The sequence below is a fragment of the Accipiter gentilis genome, chromosome 23 (genome assembly GCF_929443795.1).
Source record: "Accipiter gentilis chromosome 23, bAccGen1.1, whole genome shotgun sequence".
Taxonomy (NCBI): domain Eukaryota; kingdom Metazoa; phylum Chordata; class Aves; order Accipitriformes; family Accipitridae; genus Astur; species Astur gentilis.
The window spans coordinates 11967804-11991307 of NC_064902.1; the positions used below are offsets into that span (position 1 = coordinate 11967804).

The 23504-nt window shown below is 45.5% G+C and overlaps 1 protein-coding gene and 1 long non-coding RNA gene across 7 annotated transcripts in view; one reads left to right on the top strand and one right to left on the bottom strand.

The window, feature by feature from the left end:
- Positions 1–23504, top strand: part of MGLL (monoglyceride lipase) — a 122458-nt gene that overhangs the window by 93545 nt on the left and 5409 nt on the right. For all 6 annotated transcript variants that reach the window (XM_049827069.1, XM_049827068.1, XM_049827067.1 and 3 more), the window contains 3 exons: positions 10178–10314; positions 11840–11950; positions 17906–17995. In XM_049827069.1, the coding sequence (XP_049683026.1) occupies positions 10178–10314; positions 11840–11950; positions 17906–17995 (338 nt within the window). The remainder of the gene's footprint in view (positions 1–10177; positions 10315–11839; positions 11951–17905; positions 17996–23504) is intronic.
- Positions 3711–7937, bottom strand: LOC126049937 (uncharacterized). The gene is made up of 3 exons (XR_007509347.1): positions 7610–7937; positions 4690–7505; positions 3711–4532 (listed from the first exon to the last, which is right to left on the bottom strand). It is a non-coding gene; the product is annotated as an uncharacterized LOC126049937 (long non-coding RNA).

A 23504-nucleotide genomic window follows, 5' to 3' on the forward strand; every position in this document is an offset into this window, starting at 1 on the left:
AGAATCTCACAGACTAAACAGAACCCACTGGGAGCCCTTGCTCTATATAGGAACTTGTGTTTATTTTAACATGTAAATAAACTGGGTGAAAACCGGGTCTTTTAAATTCTTTTTTTTTTTTGTTATTGATGTGGGTTCCCAAGGGGTGGTCTGCATGGAGGGGAACCTTTTGAAGATAGCTTGAAAGGAAGTTGTGCTTGTCCCCCAAGACATTCGTCAACAGCATGGAGGGAGTTCTTACATGATCCAGCTTTCATCTTCTTTTCTTCTTGATGCCTAATCTACTGTTAGCAGGGAAGAATTAGGACTGTCTTCCCTGAGATGAATTGATTCAATTGTTTTCTCAAGCATAAAAATGTTCAAGGCACACGTATGGATTTTGCAGTGTAACTAGCTTGCTTGATGATGTTGCAGTGAGCTGGGCAAGGCTCCCTGCTCGGAGATCAAGAGGTGGGTCATTAACTTGCAGCGCTATTTGGAGGGGAACAATCAGGCGGGTTGTGCAAACTCTCAGGCAGGGCAAATGAAACTGTCTTTAAGCAAATAGAAGAGCAAGAAATGAATGGCCTTTGTTAAGGAAAAAATGGAAATGTTTTCTAGTTAAACAAGCTGTCATTTAGGACTTAATAGCATGTGCGTGTTGGAGAGCCAACGCACATGCCAGCCGTGCTTTGGAATAAATGGGCAGGGAAGGGGAAGGAGAGTGTGCAATTCCACTCCAGCGCTGGCTTTTTCATTGAAAACCCTGACATTTTGAATTGGTGCCCCAGCTGTTTTAGAGCTGGAACTTGGATCAGAAAGTTAGTGCAAGTGGGCTTTCATCCTTGTTTTCATCTGGAAAAAATAAAGTTTGCACCTTTCTTTTATTTTATTTTCTGGTACTAAAACAAGAGAATAAAATGATATATATGTTTTTAAAGCTAATTAAAATAGCAGGGAGGTTATCCTTGGCTGCTCTCCTCTTCCAGCGAGTGTGGAACTCTAGCTACCATTAGTGGTATCTTAAGTCATATGTGGAGAGCAGAAAAGAGGCCCTTCTCTGTTCTTAAAAGATCAGCAGCGTATAGGTCAAGTGAACTAGTGAGACCCTGAATTAACTCCAGCAAAGTCCATGCAATTTTTTTCTGCAGTATCTGAGCACTGATACTGGTTCTATGTCATGCTAGAATAAGTCTTTGAAGACCAACTCTGATGCTAAATAAAGTCACCTCAACAATGCTTCAGGAAATTATCTGCTCCTCATGAAAGAGGGCAAAATGTCAGTGCAACACTGCAAGAGTAACAGTTAAAATTTATTATAGGGCCTTAAGTAAAATCACATAGTGCCTGATTATAAGACTCCTTAGAGAAACCTTGAGTTGTGCCTCACTGATTATATATCTTACATTTATAATGTGATTTTCATCCCATGGGAAAAGAGATTGGACAGGAATCATTTCACCCATCACCAAAAGAAACTCTTCTGCAGAAGAACTCAACGGTTGCTCAACCACCTACGCTGTCTTTGTGCAGCATTTTCAAATCATTGATCCCAGTAACCTGGTAGAGAAGGGCATGCCTTGCAGCTGTCTTTTGCTTTAATATTCTTGAGGGCTGGCTTGGGAGGTGGCATCGCAGGAGGGGCTGAGGAAGAAAGTGGAATACTGTTGTGTATGAGCTTTGTGGAAAAGGAACTGGGCTCCGTATTCCTCTTTCATGGCCCTTAGCTTCCACCAGCCATGCCACAGCAGCATCCTGATTTTGTGGTAGGAATGACAAAGCGACCTTACTCCAGGCAGCATCGGATGTGACTATGGTATGTGCGGGCTTTCATACTGTCTTGCCCCCTTCCTTTACACGACATCCCTGGAGACACTTAGATTTCTAGTCTGGCCACAGTGACTCCTGTTTGTAAATGCAGCCTATGAAGAGCTCATTATTTTGCAACACAAACACTCAGATGTTTTTTTTCAACATGTTTTCATGAGCAACTTGATGTTCCAGGAAGACTTTTAAGGAACTGCAGTTCAGAGCCAAATTCAGCAACAGCGTAAGAAATGGCCAAGTCTTCTAAAGCCAAAAGATTCATGCTTGTATCCGTTAGGGATGAATTGGCTCTTAACATTGACAGAAACAGTTTGCCTTGTCGGACAGAATTAACGACTGCTCTGATGTGTACCAGGTCATTTTGTTTGTCATCTGTGGAGTACAGAAAATATTTTAAAAGGCTTCAGCAAGATGACTAGTTCTCTGGTCCCCAGCAATAAGGCACAAATAATTTAGTATAGAAAATTGCCTGTTTCTTTTTTTTCCTAACCAAGACAACAAACAATATAACTCTGTGTGTGCACTATTCTAAAAATATCTCAGCTCTGCAAATGTGTCTCTGATGTGGGAGGAGAAGGCTTTCAGTTTGCTGCACTCTTTGTGTGAGGCAAGTGAATAAAAACTATCCAGCAAATGCTGAAATAAAAATGATTTTCCTAACCTTGAGAAGGAAGAGGGAAGCTGATGGATTTCTGCATTCGGGACAAGACTTCCTTTTGGTAAGAGAGAGGCAGAACGCATCTGTAATTTTTAGTTACGTGCTCCATACATAGAACACCAAGGGTCGAGAGAGACTTCTGTTGAGTACCATATCTAATGGTTTAATAATGTGCCTGTTGTCATGGAAAACCCAGTGTACTCACTGTATCTGTACAGGTGATGTGAAAGAAGGGATGCTGAGGACTACCCAGGCAGAGAAGAGCGGTCAAAAGTTACTAAGGATAAGCATGTGTTGAGCTGTATTTCAGATCCTTGAGGAACATAAAGATGGAAGCAGTGGTGAGAGGGAACCCTCTCCTTTTAGTTCCTTCTGATGTGGAAGTAGTCCTCCTGGAAAAGCCCGAGACCTTAGGCTTGTATCAAACGTCACAGTGTAAAGCTTGTCAATACTGCAGAGCAGGTTTTCTCTGCACTGTGCCTGCCCCATGCTCCTGTCTGCTGATGGTCCAGATCACGGGCTTAGCTGGAGCACTCCACAGCTCCCTTCCAGCCTAAGCACCGCTTTTCTTCTTGTGGAAACCAGAGCTGTCAGAGAGGATGAGAGACATGGTGCACAGCTAAGACATTGAAAAGCTCACCTCCAGGGTTTAGCTACAAAATACACTGCAGCACAGCAGCTGACCTAGGTGGCAGCTTGATCGGAGTCAAGGTAGCATGGCAAATCCTAGGACAGCGTACCCTGCTTCTCCCAGCTCAGGGATCTCTGTGCTGCCTTTGCTCTCCACCTGCATGCAAAATGAAGAGTACATACATACGGAGAGCAGACACTACTGAATGGCCTCTGTGCATCAGACTTGATTTGGTTGGGGAATGGAAAAAGATAGGGGAAATAAAACCAGAACAGGCTCCCTTGCTGTGATAAGTCTGTTCTCGGGGCAAGGAAGCCGCTTTGTTGAGTAGGAATCTGCAGGATGAACTCGGAGGTGGTTCCTGTCTGTATTTGTTCTGCGAGTGGAGCGTTTGCTTTACATGTGACTGACGATACAGGCACACTCTGTTGACTTTTCCAGATGTTGATTGTCCTGCTTTGAAGCTTCTTCCTGTTGTTTTAGTTGTTTGTGTGTCTGAATGGTGGATTAGATGTACTGCTTGTTAAACAAATAATTAAACATTGAGAGCTTTGAAATCCAGTATGTTTAATTAATGAGCTTTGCTCACTTGATGAAAAGGATGTGTACTTGATTCATTACAAAACAAGTATAGTTTTTTCGGTAGTGAACTGTTATGACAATTTGAAGTGTTTACTAGTTCATTAATATTTTTCATTAAACCTTGAAAAAACACCCAAGCAGAAAATCAAGGCTTCACACACCATTTGCTATGTAAACCCATTATTAGTGTCGTCTTGTGTATTGTCTCACCCACATTCTCCATCTATGTGCTTTCTCCCATCTCCTCCTCTGCAAAACTGTGCTGCCTTACAGTCTGGGATTAGAGTTAATTATTACTTTTAGATCTTGCAGTACGTTGGACCAAGGTCTGTGATGACGCCCTGTGGTGCTGGGTGCTGTACAAGTGCAAAAAAAAAAAGCAGTTCTTGCTTGGATGAGTTTCAATAGGTCTCATAAATAGAGGCATCAGCCAAAATGCCTTGACACCGTTTAATTAACTGCTGCACTGACTTCCAAAACTGAAACACTCCTGAAAACTGTATCTGCTTCATCTTGTGCTTTAGTTTTACCTCCAAGTCTGAATGTATTTCATATAAGGCAGAGAGGAAAACAGAGATGGATAAGGGTTGATGTATCCCAGTCTATGGGGTTTAGATATTAAAATGAGCTAGTGAAGTGGTCCCTTCCCATAGCAGTGAGATCGTAGGGTAGGTTGTGGACCACCACAGCGCGGTCCCCACCTGAGCAAGCTGCCACAAGCACAGGAGGATCGTGGGAGAGGGAATAGGTTGGCACATTTGCACTTTGCGCACCAGAAAAGCCATCCAAATTTCTGTCACTGACATCTCCTTCCCGCGGGCTCAAGACCTGGCATTGCTCTTCCGTGTGGGCTACCTGCAGAATGAAAGCGTCTATGAGATCTTTTAATTATGGGGGGTTTTAACTAGCCCAGACAGTTTAGCAGCAGGGAGGACATCCTATTTTCATGTCTCTCTCCAGCAGCATCACCTGCTGGGCGTGGTGAGAGCAAAAAAGGGTGAAATAGGCTCACCTTCCCATGGGTGCTGCAGTGTCCGATACCAATGAGGAGCCCATCCCATCTCCAATTTGGGGCTGAAAACAGAGGCAGAGGCCTTCAGGGATAAAACAAATCTTTCAGAAAGCTAATAAACACATAATACTAATGTAAATACCTCCTATTGCCTAAGAGGCATTTAAGCATTTGCTTCAGATGGACTTGTCAGACTTTGATAAGCTTATTGATGAAGGAGGCAGTGAAAGAAGAGGGTCTTCAGCCTGAGCTTGGCTGTGGGCTCTAATAAAAATCCTTCCTTCCCACACTGCTGTCTGCGCTGTAATGTGCTGCTTGCTGCCTGCTGCTACTGCAGAGCCAGTGCTGAAGCAGTAAAATCACCTTTTCCGGCTTCCAACAGCTCCTTTGGGAATTGAATCGCACCCATGCTCTAGCTTATTAAATCAGACGCTATGGCACCGAGCCTTGCTGATGGCCCTCTCTGACACAATTAAGAAGTGTCCTTTCAATGTGTGATGCTGCGGTACAGGAGCGGCTCCTCGGATGTGGGGGGTGAATCATTGTCTTCACAGCGGTGGTAGTTCTCACCTTTAACTACTTCTGAAAACTCCTGGCTCTCCTGTGTTAGTGCCATTGCAATTCAAAAGTTACTTATGCTGAGGGAGTAGTAAGCCTGGAGTGCCTGATCTTCTCCTAACTCTCCCTGTTGCTGGTTCTCCCTCTTCAAAATCTTGGAGTTACATAGCTAGAGAGGAAAACAAACACACAGTGTGATGGATCCCAAGGCAGGAGTCAAGCCCTGCATTCCTCCTGATTCCTAACCATCAGGTGGTTAGGGAGAGCATTTCACCCCACAGATGCCTGTGATGGTGTCCTCGCTACAATAAAAATGGATCCAAACCACCCCCTCTCCCCCAAAGTTGGAAACATCAAAATATGTGAAAAGTCAAGATCCAGATTCTGCCTGGAGAATTACTGCTCCCCAGGCAGATTTCTCATGTCCTCTCTCTCTGTTTTATGGCTTTTCCATAATGAATAGGGAGCAAAGGCTGAAAAAACAACATAGCCCATAATTTCTGCTCTCCCATGACTGTAAGCTTTAAGGAACAGCACTGAAATCAGTTAATTTACAGCAGCATAGCTGAAGTCAACATTTGACCCTGCATTGCCCCTGTCACCTCATCTTCTGCAGCAAAACGCTCCCGCTGAAGCTCTGAGGAGTGAGTCAGTCCACACCTGAGCATCCAGGGTCGGGCTGTGCCTTTGCCAGGAGGGTTTGGCACTAGTAAAGAGAAAGAAATATGTACAGTGTGTGGCCTATATAAAAGTTGGTGTTTAGAACAAAAATTGTGCAAATATCTGAGGGGGGACAAGGTGTGCTGCTGTGGTGAGACAGGCACTGCCAGGCTTTCCTCTTTGCCTAATGCTCTGTTGGTCTTATTTAGTGTATTTAAGGATGGATTTCTTCAGCTATGATGTGGCCCCACAGCCCCAGCAAAAAAAGCGTTGTGCCGGTGGAGACCCAGCACAGCTCCCCTCGTCTGAATTAATCTGCCCAGCAAGCCCAGAGCTGGGGTGCTTGTTTCTTCAGGCAGTTCCCGTTTGGTCTTTACTGAAGGGAAGGGAGTGTCGAGTTGCACTGTGCTTTTTATTTACATTTTTTCCAGCATATCTCCAATCTGACCAGGATGTAACAATTTTTGAGGTATGTGAGCCAATGTCAGCTGAAAAGTCTGGCTGCTTTGGAGTCGTTTTCAAAAGCAGACCCCACAGCACAAGAGAATATGGGATCTGATGAATGGAGGCATCTGATGAATGGAGGGACTTGTAGAAGTATGCATTTGCCGGGCCACAGGATCCATTACGCAGGTGGAGTGATACCTACATGGTGATAACGCACTCCCTAGAGACCTCACACCCTCAAATACTTCATCGTTGAACCCTCAGCTTCGTCTTCCTGCACAGCCAGTCAGTATTCTTTCATCCAGAGAGGTGTGTAGCTTTGGAGGATCTCTAATCATAGGTGAAATCATGCTCTGAAGTCATGCTTTCCAACAGGGTTGACTGATCATGAGTTCCTGTTCTTGTCTCTACAGTGGCAGAGCTGCAGCCTGAGCAAGCTCATGCAAAAGATACAGAGGGCAGAACTTAATAGCTATTATATATTGGGCCAGATCATTGCAGCCTCTATTTAGACTTTTTTTGAGCATCGTATGTTATTTTGCAGTGGTGTGTTTGGTTGGAAATGGAGGCTTAGACCTCCTAATTCTAGATTTGCAATTTGAAAAGATGTGGTTTGGATTCTCATTTTTAAAGGCTTGCATCTAGGAAAGGGTGCTCACAATTATCTCAGTACACGCAACCTGAAATGGTCGATCACTGAGCCGCTGCACGTACGTGATGCTAGCAGTGACCCACGCAAGCTGGATGTGAAGCCAGATGGATATGAAACCTATTTGACAGTTTTTGAAAACCAAGTGTGTCACGCGGGTGTGCACTGGCAATCACAGCTCTTTACAGATGAGCATCTCATGGTTATAACCTCACATTGCTCTGTTGAATCCAGGGGCTCCAGGGCGAGTGTTGTGATGAGGAACTCGTGGAGCCGTGATTCTTGTGACGCTTCCCTGTTGTCTCCTTTGGGTGTTGTGTCACTTGGGTGTGGACCAGCCTCTGATTAGTTCCAGTTTCTGGGTGCAGGCAGTTCCCCTCCTCTTGCACCCACTGTCTTGCCGCTGGCACTGTGCAAGCGCTACGTCAGATTCATTCCAAGCAAAACCCAAAGCAAATAGCTTTACATCAAGGATGAACTTGACCTTTCATTCTTAATGGCTCTAAAGGCAAAAGATCAGAGAAAAACACGTCAATGATCTTGACTGTGTTGATGTTTGATTGTGCACATCTTTCTCTTCTAATAGAAGAGGTCTTAGTTCCTCACCTTGAAGCTTTCTCAGCTGGGAGATTCAAACTTGCAATAAACTCATTCTCTAGTGGAGTAAATTTGGTTTCTTGGAGGGGAAGAGAGAAAAATAGTAAAATAAAAGAACACAACCTAGGAACACCATCCGGCTAACCTTGTGCAAGGGGCAGGGATAATATCAAAGCAAAGACTTGCATGGCCTTCCTTTACCATACACGCAGACAAACTGCTCCTCAAGCATTGCTCTGTGCCATCTAAGTGGGGAACAGTAGTTCAGTAGTTAAAAGCAGGGTCAAAAGGCGGGTTCATTAAGTTATTAGTAAAAAAACCCAACCCTGCAGAAATCCAGTGAGATGCTTGTCACAGCTATTGCACAGGTATTTCTTGGCTACCACAATCATAACTGACTGTTATGAGCAGTATCATTGGTATGTAGTAGGACCAGGGGATTTTCTCCACACTGAGGACCAAGGAGGGTTTCCAGACCTGCCTCTGTCTCCTCCAAAAATAGAGCAAAGCCTCACAGCTCCACAACAGGGAGTCATGGCCCATATATAGACCTGGGCCACAGGGGTTTGCTATTTCAGCTTGCTCAGCTGTCTTACATGGACACTGTAGAGAAAGAGATACTAGAAGCAAGCGCAAGCAGCACCGGAGAAAAAACAAGTGGAAGTGCAGAGCTCTGCTAAGAGAAAATGTTCCTCTCTCTGGACTATTCAACTCTTATTAACCTGCTAAATTTGAAGTTTATATAATAGGCAGATAATGCCTTTGAGGTCCACAAAGTGAATGGACTGGACATGTATAAAAGTCGGGAAAAGCTTGCTTTCCATCTGTAATAAAAATCAGTTTAAAGTTTACAGATCCAATAACCACACACATGGCTTCACTTCTGTAGGTTATTGCAACTTGTATTTTAATTGGCTCTTCGATTTGTTTCTGGTCACTGATCCATGGAAGATGCTTGCTATATCATATTTTGGCAGGAATTGGAGTGTGTGCATGGAAAGCAGAACTGGTAATATGTTATTTATAATTGACCAGCATGACATCTATGGGTTTATCTGGCAGGCAGCATGGCTGATTGCAGTGTTCTCTGCCAAAAGACCTAGCTCTGGAGGGCACCTGGCAGAACAAAAGAAGAACAAGTTTGGGGTTCAGTTTTTCTTAGATGGAGTGTGTTTAGTCCAGCTTTTATTAGAAGTTCTGCCTAATTTGCAAGCTGATTTTTTTGGATGGCTTACAAGAAAATTAAGTTTAGACGTACTGATTTCTTCTGGTATGACTGTTGCTAGCAGATCTAACTGAAAAGCCGTTACCTTTTGGCTAGGTAGGCAATGCTTTTCTTTGCTGATCACTAGAGGGGGTACCATCCAGCATGTAAACAATTATCAGGCACTTCACATCTTTTGATAAGTCATTGCCCCTTTGTGCCTTTACACAAGTGCCCGCTGGGGAAGGCCTAGGCAGACACACAGCAGGAGGGAGATGTTGTTTGAGACTCCCTATACCCTGTCCCATATGGATGGCATGTGTTTTCCCCTTCACAGTTTTCCTTAACGACCTGCATGGAACAGAAACAAACAAGGAGACGGTTTTTAAGGAAGAATCCTATTTGTGATAGATAGCAACATGTATGTGTGGAGATAATAACATGTATGTGGGGTCAGATAAGCATGCAAACTGCTTCCCCAGGCTTTCCAAGCTCCGAATTGCCTGGGACTGTGTTTGTGGCGGTGCTGGCTCCACCTCTGCCAAGGATGCCGCTGTTCCCATAGCAACTCCCCATCTCCCCTTTTAGTCTTCCCCTTCCCTTTGATCAGACAAGATCATTCTCAGATAGAGAATGAGCTAACGGCGTCCAGGTGCAGTACAGTTTGCATTAACACTTGTTCAGGAGGAGCATGCTACTGGAGACTTTCCCATTGCGGGCTGTTGCAACCACTGTCACTTGGCCTCCTCTGCGGGAGCGCTTCACCTCGTAGCAGGGAAGGTTTCCAGCCCACCCAGTGCTCCAGGGTATCGGTGAGAAAAGGCAGGACTCGCAAAGCTCACACACATGGAAAAGGCTTTGGCCATGGCCCATTAAGTTTATAGCAAGCCTATGTAGTCTTCAGAATTTTTCCGTTTCTTGCCAAGATTGCAAAACCCAAGCCAGCAGTTATGGCTGTACAGTGAGCCATCGGACCCCAGCGGCTATGATTCCTGGGGCAAAACCCCATTTCCCAGGATGCAGTGACCCACCATCTCTACAGCAAAGCAAGACAGCCCCTCTGCTCTCCTCACCCTGATGTTGAAGGCTGCAAGAGATTAGATAGTTACTCGTAGTTTTGAAGAGCAGGTAGAAACTCAGGGGAGTAGAGGATTTTTTTAAAAAAATCAGATCATGGACAGTCTGGCACTTTTTAAATAGCTCTGTACAACTTGCTTTGTATTTCTGCAGCGCTCTTTCTGTTGCGAGATGACTGCAGGAGAAGGTCAAGTTAGGACAGTAACAGTCCAACAGGAATGTTTCTGCCAAAGCCTTTCTTGATTGCAACCACTGCTGCAAATGACTTAGATGCATGCTCTCCTTTTCCCCTACAGTTGGCCATGGGCAGAGCGAGGGTGATCGTATGGTTGTCTCAGATTTCCACGTCTTCATCAGGGACAGCTTGCAGCACATTGATCTCATGAAGAAAGAACACCCCGAGCTGCCTATTCTCATTCTGGGGCACTCCATGGTAAGCACCATCCCCTACTCCTCCCGGCAGCACCCAGGACACGTGCCATAGCACGGTGGTACTCTTGTGGATTGCAGGAAATAACTAAGCCCACAGCAGGAAAAACAAAACTACAAGCAACCTTCCTTTCCGCTTCATTCACTGACTGATTTGCCAGCATGCCTTACCCCATGAGATCTGTCTTGAGTATAGTCAGTCCTTAACTTTTCTACCCGGATCATGGCCCTAATTAGTGCCATTTGCAACAATGGGCCTGTTTTTTAATAGGAGCCTTCATTCACACCAGGAACAGGGTGAGTCCCACCACCTCCCTTCTGCATTGGGCTTCTCCTTTCATTTCAACCAGCAACCAGGAGGTGAAGCCCTCCAAAGCTTTTTGAGCGGCTAGGGGATGAAGCACTAAAATACCCTGTAGCCTCATTCTGTTAAACAACCTAACAGGAAAATGTACCAGGGATTAGGGCTGCAAAAACAAAGGCACTGATTTTGTGAGCAGATCTGAAGTCTGATTCTGACAGCACGGGCCAAATCCCTTTATTCAAGCTAGCAATATTCCCACTGATGTCATTGATCTGCTCTCCCTGCCTTCCCGGAGGAGAGGAAAATGAGTAAGTACTTTGGGATTCAGCCCATGCACCGATAAACAAGTGTTCTTGCATAAGAAGGCATGGCATGCTCTGAAGTGCTTGCTGCGCTCCAAAGCCACTGTAACAAGGAGCTAATTTCCCAGTCAGGTCTTTGAGATGCTTCTCGCTGCTACTCCATTTAACAAGCCCCTGGTTCTCCGGCGGCAGCGTGGAAGCTCACCAAGTATTTCCCTTGGCAACTAATCCTCTGCAAACTTTCCCGAGCGAGCCAGCCAGACCCCTTGGGTCCCCCACCCCTCACGCCACCAGCCCCCGTCCTCACGCAGGAGGGCTCAGCCTGGCTGGCATTCAGCTCCAACCCACGGGCTGGGCGTTCGCTGTCAGGCCCTGGGCACAGCGCTGCAGGGCTGGAGGGGCTGGGGACTCGGAACAGGAGGCTATTTAACTTCCAGTAATTAGTGAAGTTCTTCGCATGCTGGATGGTAGCACTGCTGTTGCCCAGGTTACCAGTGCCCCAAGCACGGAGCGAGCCTGGCTTCGCGGTGTCTTCCCGATGCAGCTCTATCATGCTGATAGAGCCTCAACTTATTTTCAAGTCCCACCTGAACTACCACTTCAGACGTTTTCTTAGTCCTGTTAACTAGTGAGGAGGACACAAGGCATCCTAGGGAGCTGACAGACACTGCGCAGAGAGTTGAGTTCAGTATGACGTGAGGGTTTATAGCGTGAGAACAGAAACCAGGTCCCTTGTCCCCCACAAAAACCAGACACTTCTAGTGCCCCTACTCCTCCAGCCTTCCTTGCTGACCACACTGCGCTCTTACTGGGGGCAGAAATAACTTGCTTGTTTGGACTAAACCCCTCCCAGTAACAGGATTACTATACAAATGAGATACTGACACCTGTATTAAGCTGTGGGCTGTTATTTTGCATTGCAGGGGGGAGCCATCTCCATTCTGACAGCTAGTGAGAGACCCAGTGAGTTTTCAGGCATGCTGTTAATCTCTCCTTTAGTGGTAGCCAGCCCAGAAGTCGCCACTCCCATCAAGGTAAGAGCAAACCTGCGTTGCACCTAGTCACTTCGCTCTTCCGCTGAAGGAAATGCATTAAGACATCTAGCCTGAAAATGCAAAACCCCGCTGAAGGAAATGCATTAAGACATCTAGCCTGAAAATGCAAAACCCCGCTGAGATCTGTGCCACCTGGATGCCAGTCAACACTTCTCTTCTAAGTGCCTCCCCCGCAGTCCCACTTACTTTTCAGAGGAGAAGTGAATCCTGAACTCGTCCAGAAAAACTTACTTAAATGAGAGTCGAGTCGAATAACAATGCTACCTCGGGAGGTGGTAGCAGACGGCTTTCTTCACCACACCCTGTGGCAGCCCACACGATGCTGGCCTTTCCTTTCATCTCCTGCGGTTTTCTTCCTGACTCATAGAGTCTGGTATAGTTGCAACACAGGCTACTGGCTAAGTCAGGCCAGGGTTATTTTGGGCATTTGGGGGATGACCAATTTCTAAACCAAACTGGAGCTCTTGAGCCCCAGGAATCCTTCGTGAGTCCCAAAGGAGGCTTCCAGCTAAAGCATCACCGCCCCAGCAACTTCCCATTTGGCTTGGTACCATAGCTGGTGCTTGTCCAGACCATCTCCATCTCCTTCGGTTTGCGTTTAGGCTTTACCCCGCTCCCATTCACATCTGCCTTCCAGAGCTATTTCTGATCCAAATTTGCACTGCCCAGTTTGCCCTCCCCCAGGGAGGCTCTGCAAGGCAACTGACCCTCAGCTCTCCCCTCCTTTCCGGGTTTTTAAAAGAATGAACAACAATCCTAAAAGAAGCTGGAAGCAAAGGGAAGAACCAGCTAAGCCAGCAAGAAGGACAGACCATCTCATTCCCACAGGACTTAGTCCTTTATCCTTTCTCCCTAGACTTCTCCTAGGGCTAGCTGTTTGTTTTAATCTGCTCCTAAGCTATTTCTCCTGCTTTTTTTTCTTCTGAGAGAAAGGAAACAGATTGCCTCAGCTTTCAGTATAATCCTGTCACACCTTCTGCTGTAGCCAAAGCCATCTACTGACCTCACAAATCATTACAAGCACCAAAGGGTGCTTTTTAATCACCTCACTCTTCCACTGAAGGAAATGCGTTAAGACCTCTAGCCTTAAAATGCAAAACCCTGCTGAGATCTGCACCACCTGCATGCCAGTCAGTATTTTCCTCCTAAGTGCCTCCCTCACAGTCCAACCTACTTTTCAGAGGGGAAGTGAATCCTGAACTCCTCCAGTCCAGGAAAAATTACTTAAATAGGAGTCAGAGCCCCAAAGCCTGCTTTTAGAAGGCCAGCAGCTGATTCTTCACAGGTGAGGCTATACCTGACTCAGCATAAGGGTCCCGTGCGCACCGGTGCCCCTGTTTTTTCTTAGTTTGGAAAGGGAAAAAGAATAAATATTAAGAAGAAAAATGGGCTCTGAATCTGAGAGACACTGTTAGCCTTCTGTTTCTAGTCGAGACAAGGAAAATGTGGAAAGATTTTCCTTCTTCTAGAGCTATACCTTTTGCTAGATACTGAACCCTTTCTGAAATAAGGACTAACCAGTTCTGTGGGAACTAGTATTGCTGTAGTCTTGTTTCTTGCAGATCTGTACCAGATTGTTGCTTTATTTCAGTGTAGGAAATCCTAACCTCTAACTGAAGTATTTTGGAGGTGTTTATATGGTCTCTTTTCTAGAAAGCCTCTCGCATGCAGTAATATAAGTGCACAGTGTGTTTCTTTCTCTTTCAAATCTATTGTTGCATCTCAAAACTGATAAAAAAAAATAATTATTCCTGAAATATCTCTGCCATCAAATTTAGTTGAAATCAGTCCTGGAGCGGAAAAGGTATTTACAAGAGGAAGGAGTGAAAACAGGCAGAGTATTCCTGCATAAGCCACATTTTCCCATAAAGCTGAGCTGAAAACACTTGTGTGCTTTTTTTCCTCTGAGAGCCAAAAAACATTTCATTGGTGTTTGTGCCTTTGAGGCACAAAGGCTTTGGTTTTCCCTTGGAACTGGTACGACTTCTCGGCCCTGGGCCATTTCCCAAGGACCATTGCATTCATCCTTTTGCTGGGGAAGTTTCCAGCTGAGCAAGAATTTACCTTCGCCTAAACAAATGAGGGCCCAAGGCAACAATAACAGTGGGCCAGATTACACACTGCGTCCTTCAGTCTGTCTTAGAAATACCTTCCCTCGCTGCCGAACCAGCCCTGGCAGCGGCAGAAATGCAGCGTGTTTGCAGACTACGTGCAGGAAAATCAAATTCTGGTCTTTGCAGAAACACAGTTTAATCAAGGCCCTATGAATCTTGTGTCCTGATAGAAGCATCCCGTTGCAAATCCAGTGGAGGGAGAAGGATCTTGCTGCCCTCACCCTTTTCTTCTCAGCTAATCTGGACAAAATTCAGCTCTGAATCTTCAAAATTTCAAAGGGACGGGAGTCACACATGCTGGCAAAGAGCTGAGTAAGGGTAAAAGAGTATCTCCCACTACATTTCTGGTACTGAATGCTTTGAAATCAGGTGGGCAGGACAAACCCTTAGGAAATATTCCCTAGTGATTAATCCGGTACTAACCCTCAGCCTATTCCTTAAGGACTCAGTACACAATATTTTCTGTCTCTACTTTTTGTGGTTTCCATTTCGCCATTTCCACTTTGCTGATCTCTTGCTTTCCAACCTGCTTGGCCGTCATGTTGTTCGAGTACCTGAGGGTCTCCCAGTCATTCATCCTGAATCTGTACCCAGAAACAGTGCAGAGGACTGTTTCTAAAGATACAGTCAAACTGGAAGAAAGTACTATATTAAAACCTCTTATTTTGGCTTTGCTCTGGTCTGTCCAGTTTAGCAGAGATGCTGGTCATCAGGTTCAGACAAACATACACGAATTGGTTTGGTATCCAGATATGGAGACACTGTATCTAATATTTATCATATCATATCCCTGATATCATATCTTCCCGATAACACTGTTCAGTTGCTCTCAACCTGATCTCTGTAGCTCATCACAGTGTCTCTTCCAGAGACTTTTCAGCTCAGTCAAATGAGCCTGGCTAGCTTCACCAGTTCGAACATCACATTTTTGTAAATCCAGCTCATTTGTAGCTGAAATGAACTAAAGGGCATTCACACAAGCGGTTTGGCAAGCAGAGATCATGGGAGAGAGAAATAAGCACATCAAGGTGTGGAAGGAGCAGGGATTGCTCCATTCAGAAGAAAAGTATGTACACTGCGAAGCAGCCGTATAGTTACATGCATATGCATATGCAAAAAACATGAAATCAGCTTTAAGTTACACTTCCAGTCAAGAGGCAATGTTCATCTATTTCAATCTTATTCTGAGATCTTTTTCATAGACAGGGAAGGGCTGGATTTGAACCCTGTTAGTATTTTGCACACCTGGGGTGGCCTTCAGCAGCCCTAATCACCACTGCTCTGGAGTGTCATCCTCAGCCCAACCAGCAATAGCCCCATCACTGCATTACCTGTTGTTGAGCATTTGGGAGCTAGTCTCTCAAGAACCGACACTGCCACTTTGAACCAACAGGGAGATAAACTCTTCATGTATCAAGTATAGCCAGCATTTCAACAACACGGCTTTTAATTAAAGTCTGGCACGTCACAAACTGTATCACAGCGCTTTTAAAATCAGTGAAGGCCCAGGGGAACCTTCTGAATTTCATATTATAACATAAAACTTGATTTTTCCTGCCATGACTTTACCTCCAAGAATCATCAAAATTACATCCGAATTTTGAGGGTGTATTACATGTTGGAGGGCACAGAGCATTTCCTGCAGATCCGAAGACCCTTTGAAGGATGGCGGCAGAGTCCTTTCCCTATCAGTCCTATAGACCAAGGTTTGTTCTGTCTGTGCATAAATAAGAGTTTTTGTGCACACAGGGAGTATATATATGTGTGTGTAAGTACATCTGACATGTCTATGTTCAGGGCCTGGTGCTTCTCTTGTACAGCTGAACACCAGAAATGACTCCACTGATATCATCAACCCAGGACAGTACATGCTGCTATACTTGTGGTCAGAAGCCAGCCCTATCTCTGTGGCAGTTTAGCAGTCAGGTTGTGACTCGGTTTGGCAAAACTCCAGATAGGCGCACAAATTTCAAGAACATTTCCAAAGCATGTCACGGAGGCAAGGTCATCAGTAGGCTGTGGGGTTGGGATAATAAGCATATATCATTCAAACAGAAACATGGCCATACCGAATGTGACAAAAGCCTGTCTAGCCTGTCTAGCCTGCCTCCAACAAGGAAGAGCCTGAGAAAGAGCATATATGTAGCTCTCCTTTCCTTGTCACACCTTCCCTGCCTTCAGCACATCATTAGGCTGGTGTGTTGTTGCTCATATGAGAGGAAGATTCAAATTTATGCTCCTGCAAAATCCTTATTGCAGATCCTTGAGAATATAAATATTCACACATGTAGCAAGCAGACACAGAGCAGAATCCCCATCAAACTCATGGCTTCTTCTGGAATTTGAGAGTACGTCAACTAACTTCCTTCTTCAGCCAAATTTAAAAGTAAGCAAAGCACCCATCTTCCAAAAAACATACCATCTTTTACTCTTTTATGTGTCATCTTGGACCTAAATATCTGTGGCCTTAATACCAACATATTGATCCTGTGGCCAGTACTCTAAACAGATGTTGAAAGAGCATCAGCTAACCTCTCATGCCAACGTATTTCCTCTTGAATAAGCAATCATTAGGCATAAGAACCCACCCTAGCTCTTAACTCAGGCTCCAATTTTAGGGCAGCCTGAGGTTGTCGTGATAATCTTCGGAGACAGGCACTTCCAGACCATTATTGGGATGTTAGAGGTATTCTGGGGGGTGTTTCTCTCACTCCCCATACTCTAAAGAAAGCCTAGGACAATTACACTTCTTCTAAGTTAAATACCTCAGCTGGGTGTCTAAAGTTACTTGGCATATATCTGGGTCATCGTGAGTGGTTGGAGAGGAGCAACAAGTCCATAACCTTGCCTAGGATTCATGAAGATGCATTCCTCAAATCATCACTGCCTGGAGTTAACACAAAACAAAGAAAACCCCATTCCTGCTTGTTTGCATCATAAGCTCGTACTTGCATTGGTGTAGATACGTTATTTTACTAGTCTAACTCCGGAGACCCCAGTAGAAATTAGCTTTGCCGACAACGTTATAGCCAGTGAGGGGCTCAATATATTGGTATACAGTGGCACTGGTTCCTAGTCATATCCATCCCAAGGTGCACACATGTTCCCAAATCTGCTGTGAGTCTTTGCTGCTTTTCACTCCTGGATGACTTTGACTTCAACCTTGTGTTATTCCTCTGATATCATAATTACTCTGTCATGTATCATCTGTGATCTGAAATGTCAGGGAGTGCTTCAGAAGTGATTACATATCAGCAGAAACAGAGACAGGAGACAAGTGAGCAATGGATTTCCTTAGCCAATGCATGCACATTTTGCTGTTGTTTATTTACATGTTCCCTGGAGAATATGCTTATCAGAGTGCAGCCTAGGCAACTACTGCAAATTGCATCGAACATCACTTATGCACTGCAGCCTGAAATCAGAGCTGTGGCAGCAAGGAAAGGGCAGTAAAACAACAAAACCCAGCCCTTCTGAGGGCTGGAAATGGCTTTTTCTTATTAAAGTGCTTAAGTGAGGCCTTTTTAGAAATTAACTTGACAATGAGAGAAAGACAAAGTACAGTGAAGTTGTGATGTTGCACGTGGACAGACAGCTGATGGCATTTCAAACTAGCACACCCACTGATCCCAGGAGCAGTTTAAACACTTTCTCTTTAAGGGAAATATTTTAAATATCGGACAGATTTTTCTCCAGTGTCAGCTGACATTTCTCAACTATTTAACTTCCATGCTGATTCCCATCAGCTCAGGATTTGGCCCTCTGTGTTATCTCTCTTGCTCTAACTAGCTCTTTAACTGCTTGCTTTCCTCTCCCACAGGTTTTTGCAGCGAAAATGCTCAACTTTATTCTCCCAAACCTGTCACTGGGATCGATAGATCCAAATGCAATTTCCCGGAACAAGAAGGAGGTGAGAACCTTAATGCTATTTAAAGTCACTGCATAGTCAGTATCTTCTCCCAGTCCTGCTGTTTCTCTTTAAAAAAACCCACAAACGTTTTGCTAAATCATGAGGGCCAGATCTATGCTGGTGTAAAAAGGTGAAACATCTCTGAAGTCGGCGGAACTGACTGCACGTAGCAGAAAACTGGGGGAAATCAGCTGTTCTTCCCTTCAGTGTGCCTTGGACCCGCAGCCACTCTGGGTATAAGACATAACCGAGTCCTGTGCTACGGTTGTGGTGGGAAGCACGTGGGAACCACGTCTGTCTCTGCCGCACCACCACTCATTACAGCGGCAAAACCCAACTCACACAGGTTGCAAACACGTTGCCAAAGTCCACTTTTCTAACCCTGCTCTTTGCAGTGAAACTATGCAAAACCCTACAGTCCTGGAGATTTGTTTTCCTGCTTACAAACCAGGATCACGTTGTGCCAAATGCATTCAAACAGAGGAAAAGAGCATGCTTGCCCCAAAGACCTTGCTACAAGGTCTCCTGGATCACACGCTGGCTCTGCTACAGCCTTTCCAAACAAACGACATATTCTTGCTGCACCCAAGAATAATACTTAAACGAGCTACAGTTTAAGCAGCCATTGTAACAACCAAGTTCCAGCTCCAGCAGTGACTGCATGGAACTGTTCCAGGGTGAAGTTTTTGTAGTGTCTTCGTAGCTTTGGACTCTTCTCCCATTCATACCCACTCCTGGTAATAATGACTGCAGCCTGTTCATGCCATCGCTGGCAAAACCAGATGTCGTTGCAGTAACTGCTGCAACAACACGTAACAAGGGTTTTTCCTTCTCGCTGTTGTGGGTGGAGTGAAAGGAGGGAGACGCAAACTGTAAGTGAATGAAGGTGCTTTGACTGGACCTGGAACATGGTGCGTTTCGGAAATCAGCTTGAATGATAGAAAATGGCACCCAAGGGTGTCTCAAAAGCAGGAGAGTTTCACTGGTGTAGCGGTCGGTTGTTCCTGTGCTCCCACGTCAGCTCGCATCTCACTGACAGGTGCTGTAATTTTTCCTGCTGTTCATACAGTGGTTCATATCTTAAGTAGAAGTCAATAAAATGCCTTCCTCTGGGGAGGCAGCTCAACTGGCATTAGAATTGAAGCTGAAAGAATCAGGAGCAAAGCCGATGTCAGCGGCTGTGTGAGTGCAATGCATTCAGCCTTGGCATATCCCACCTCTTTGACTCACACATTCAGTAAACTGGAAAGCAGAGTCTCCCGGAATAGCCTCAAGGCTTCCAGGGTTGTTTCTTGGCTCTGCCAAAAGAGCTTTTTGGTCAAACAACTTTCAGTTCACTTATCTGTGAACAGAGCATAACATTTCAGTGGGTTGAAGGCAGAAAGATTCAAGGAGCTTGAGAAAAGGAAGACAGAGTAGATCCTAGGAAACTGTCAGGACTAGCATGGAGCGAATTCATGTGCATCCACTGGTGCACCGTATGACGTATTTTCTTGAGTACCATATGAGGCTGCACACAATATATACTTGGGAAGAAGGCTGATTCCAGTCAAGCTATAGAAACCTGTTCTTAATTACATTCAGCTGCTATAACTTGTTACATGTAATTCAGAGGAAAGGTTTAAATTAGACAATCAATTCACTAAAATCACACAGAGGGAAGTTTTCACTTCTGCATTTGTATTTAGAGGATAAAAGCAATCAGTGCTCTGGAGGAGGAGAGGAATTTGAGAGTGTTACCCCTACCTGAAGAGTGAGCGTGGCTGGGCCATGTGGGTCTTCGCCTGCTTCTGCACTGATTTGTTATGTGGCACTTGAACTCTGTGCTGCAGCTGGTCCTTAAGGGTAGCAGTTTTAAATAAAGCTCCGACAGCTGGATCTTCTGCTGGAAGATGCTGGTGCTGCACTAAATATCTTTACAGGAGAAAAGTGATGGTGTTGAGACATCCTGAATAATAATGCATTTGGAAAAGTGTCACTGACCTCTCTTAATTAGGTGCACAATATTGGCTGGGCATTTCCATGTTGGGATGATGTTAGGAATCACCACAGCAACCACTGCTTCCTTTGAGCATTGTTTTTCCTCTGCCCTTTCCCTTTCCATGGAACAAGGGAAAGCATTTTGGAGAGGATAAAAATGTAGGTCTGCTTCATTAGAGTCTGCTTATAATGGAGTAGTCTTCAAAATGAGACAACAAACTTGCTGTGCTGCCTGCACACCTGCAAGTGAACACACAGCTGACACAGCAGCTGTGGATTGCAATGTAAAGCGCTTTCCTGACCATCTTCGAACACCAGGATTTGAGGCTCCAGGCACTTACTGAAGACAAGACAGCATCTCAGTCCTCTGGCTGCCTCTAACACAGACTCCACCTTCCTTTTGGACTCAAGATGTGCAGCTTCAAAGCACACAATGTGCTGGAAACATCCATTATTTATATGTTAAACACATTCTCCTGCCAGACCAACCTTCTATTCTCTAGAAATATGTTTGGGATATCATCCAAGGATTTCCTGATGAGTTTGTGTTCCCAGCAGGCTGTCCTCAGGGTGCGGGGACTGAAACACAGGATGGTACGGAGATGTTTGTTTGATCTGCTTGCTATATCAAATGCAAGAGACACAAAAGAGAGCAAGAAGCAACCTTAAAAACCCAGTCCTGTTATTCCAGGGAGGAATAACATCACAGAGGAGGGCACCTCCTTACCCCATTAATCTTTGTTAGCTGCCATTGATTTCAGTGCAATAGTCCCCCTGACTTCAGTCTCATTCCTGCAGAGTCCACGTAGGATGAGGCTGCAATTACCTTATAATGAATTTATTGCTCTGCAAAATGCAAAAGGAAAATGCAGACCTCTAAGCAGGCAAATGTAATGGAGCAGGAGCCCTGATGGTTGCCTCTGTCTTAGAAACACATGAAGATGAAAAAGAACGGTTGTGATGGACTCTGCAGAGCCTTCGCTGGACCACAGCTGGAAGCAGCTGAAGGCTCTGCTGGGGTCACCCTCACTCGCTCGTCCCCGCTGTCTCAGAGCTTGGTGCACCAACGGGAGCTCTGGGCTTGCAGGGTTTGCAGTTATAGCTTGCAGAATATAAGGCCCATTCCCTATCTTTCCCTCTTTCCCCAGCAAGCTGCTGCTTTGCACTCACCCCCTGCGCTGAACGTTAACTCTGACAAGGATTCCTGTTCATTGACTGGGAACAGGATCCTCCCCCTGCAGTCCTGATCGATCTAGGTTGGGACCAGGTTATTATTCCCCCCCCCCCCCCCCCCGCCCCCATCATCTACACAAAAATATTTGTTGGCTGCTCAGTAGCTAAAAAATCCCTGTTCTTTCAGAAAAGAACAAGAGAAAGAAAGAAACCCATTAGGTCATTCTCTTAGCATTTATGGGGCTAGGGAGGGGGCCAGCTCACATGAATTCATCAACTTTGTTTTACTCCATGGAAAGGGAACTTCTGTCAATCCGTCCACCCACCCCTCCTGATTCCCCGCCCTGCAAAGTTCCTCATTTGTTGCCTTCAATTAAAAAAAAAAAACAAACTAAAAAATAAAAAGAAACGCATCTCAAAGCGGTGTTGCTTTAGCGCAGCGCTGTGACATACATCCAGGCAAGTAACTCCCAGATTAGGCTGAAGCCAGTTGCTAAGTAGCCAGTGCAACACGGTGGTTTTGCTCAAAATGCTGAGGAAAAGTCAACATGTTTGGCTGAAAACATCAGGGTACACCCAGCTGTCAACGAGAGAGCCAGCAACACCACACCGGGAGGTTGGTGTTTTGGAAGTCAAAGCTGAACTTTTTCCATGAGCACATTCACAAGAGGATGCTTCTTTCTAAACACAGGCAGCTGCTTTCCCTTTTGAAGCACTTTTCAGAGCAGGGAAGGTATGGCAGGCAGACAGGCTGAGTGGTGTAAGGGATGGAGGACGCAGGTGGAGGTTTCTGCACCAAGCAGCTGGTTGGGCCCTGGGAGGGTCCATGCGGAGCCAAGAGGACCACGTGCCGTTCAGCCTTTCTGCTTCCTACCGCCTTTAGCAGGAGCAGACAACGCTCAGCATGTCTTAAGAGTGGATCCTTCTACCTTAACCGCAATCTCATCTTTGCAGTGGCCTCTTACAAAAAGTGTTTTTCCAAACCCTCAGCGTGCATAGGCACTTGCTTCTTTGAAAGGGAGATATTATGCATAAGATCCTAATATTATGAGCTGTGATGAGAGACCTCTATCTTTGTCTCCCTGCCAAAAACTACCCCTCACTTCAGAGCAGCCATGATCTTGCACGGAGTCCAAAACACAGTGATGGCCTTAATCAAATCCCAGAAACATCTGCTGCATCCAAGGGTCCCTAAATGAGTGCTACAACAACTTCAATTTCTTTGGTCCAACTCCAGCACAAATTAGAGTGGCTCTACAGCTGTCACTCCTTTGACCATCCTCAGCACTGTGGGCTAGGACTGAAGGGTGCCAGCCACTAATAATCCCAAATTCCCACCCAGTCCTTCCCCTTGCTATACTTGGGGATAGGAACCACGGGTTCAAGCAGGAGGTGGTGGGGACTGGAAGCAAGAAGGTGATGGGGAAAGACTTGTGAGCAGCAGCATGCCTCGCTGCCAGCTCCATTTCCAGTGCTTTGTGCTCCAACACATTTGAGATGACAAGGAGGGAAACTGGCTTTACGCCCGCTGGCAAATCAATGCCCCCAGCTGGGAAAGCCCCACCACATAGCATTCTTCTGCCACCCTGATAATCTCGTCTCACAGGGAGATGAATGCAGAATCCACCCCAAAGCCTTTCTGGTTTCTCGCTGGGGACCAGGCAGGCTACGCTGTCTTGCTACGGTGCATGTCTGTGCCTACTCCTACGCATAGCTACGTGTCCCTTGGGGTGGCCTAGTGGGTCACCTCCCACCCGTGGTCCCCTCAGGGCAGGGACATACAGCAGCAAGAGGGCCTCAAATTTCTGCAAAGCAAGGGAGAATTTGAACAGACCCCGCTGCCTGTGAGGAGAGAAGGAGACTGTTTTTGGCTAACCTATAAATAACCATCATTTCTATAAACATCTGCCAGGTTGGGAGAAACTGGAGGCTGTGCCAGAGACCAACCCATAATCAAAGCATTCTGGCAAATATTGAGATGGCAGTGGCTGTGTGGGCCGTCTCCGTGTACAGTATACAAATATTTACTGTAGATTTGCCTGCTGCAGTAACTACTCATTCCTAGCAACTTTCTGCACCAGCTCTTGTGCATTTTTATCTTCTCACAATCTGGCTGAGCAAGTTGTTGACTTTTTTTTTTTTTTTTTTTGCTACCACCTAATACCATCATTTGCTGCCTCAACTGTGCACATTGCACCCAGAGAAGACCCCTCAGCATCAGTCAGATGTGTCAGTTGTCTGTAGGTGTAGGTCACAGTCTTCATCCCCAGAGGGAAGGTGAAAGAGAAGAACATCTGAGCCCTCAGCAGAGAGGATAAGGACCCAGAGAACATCAGCTTTCAAGTAACACAGTCTG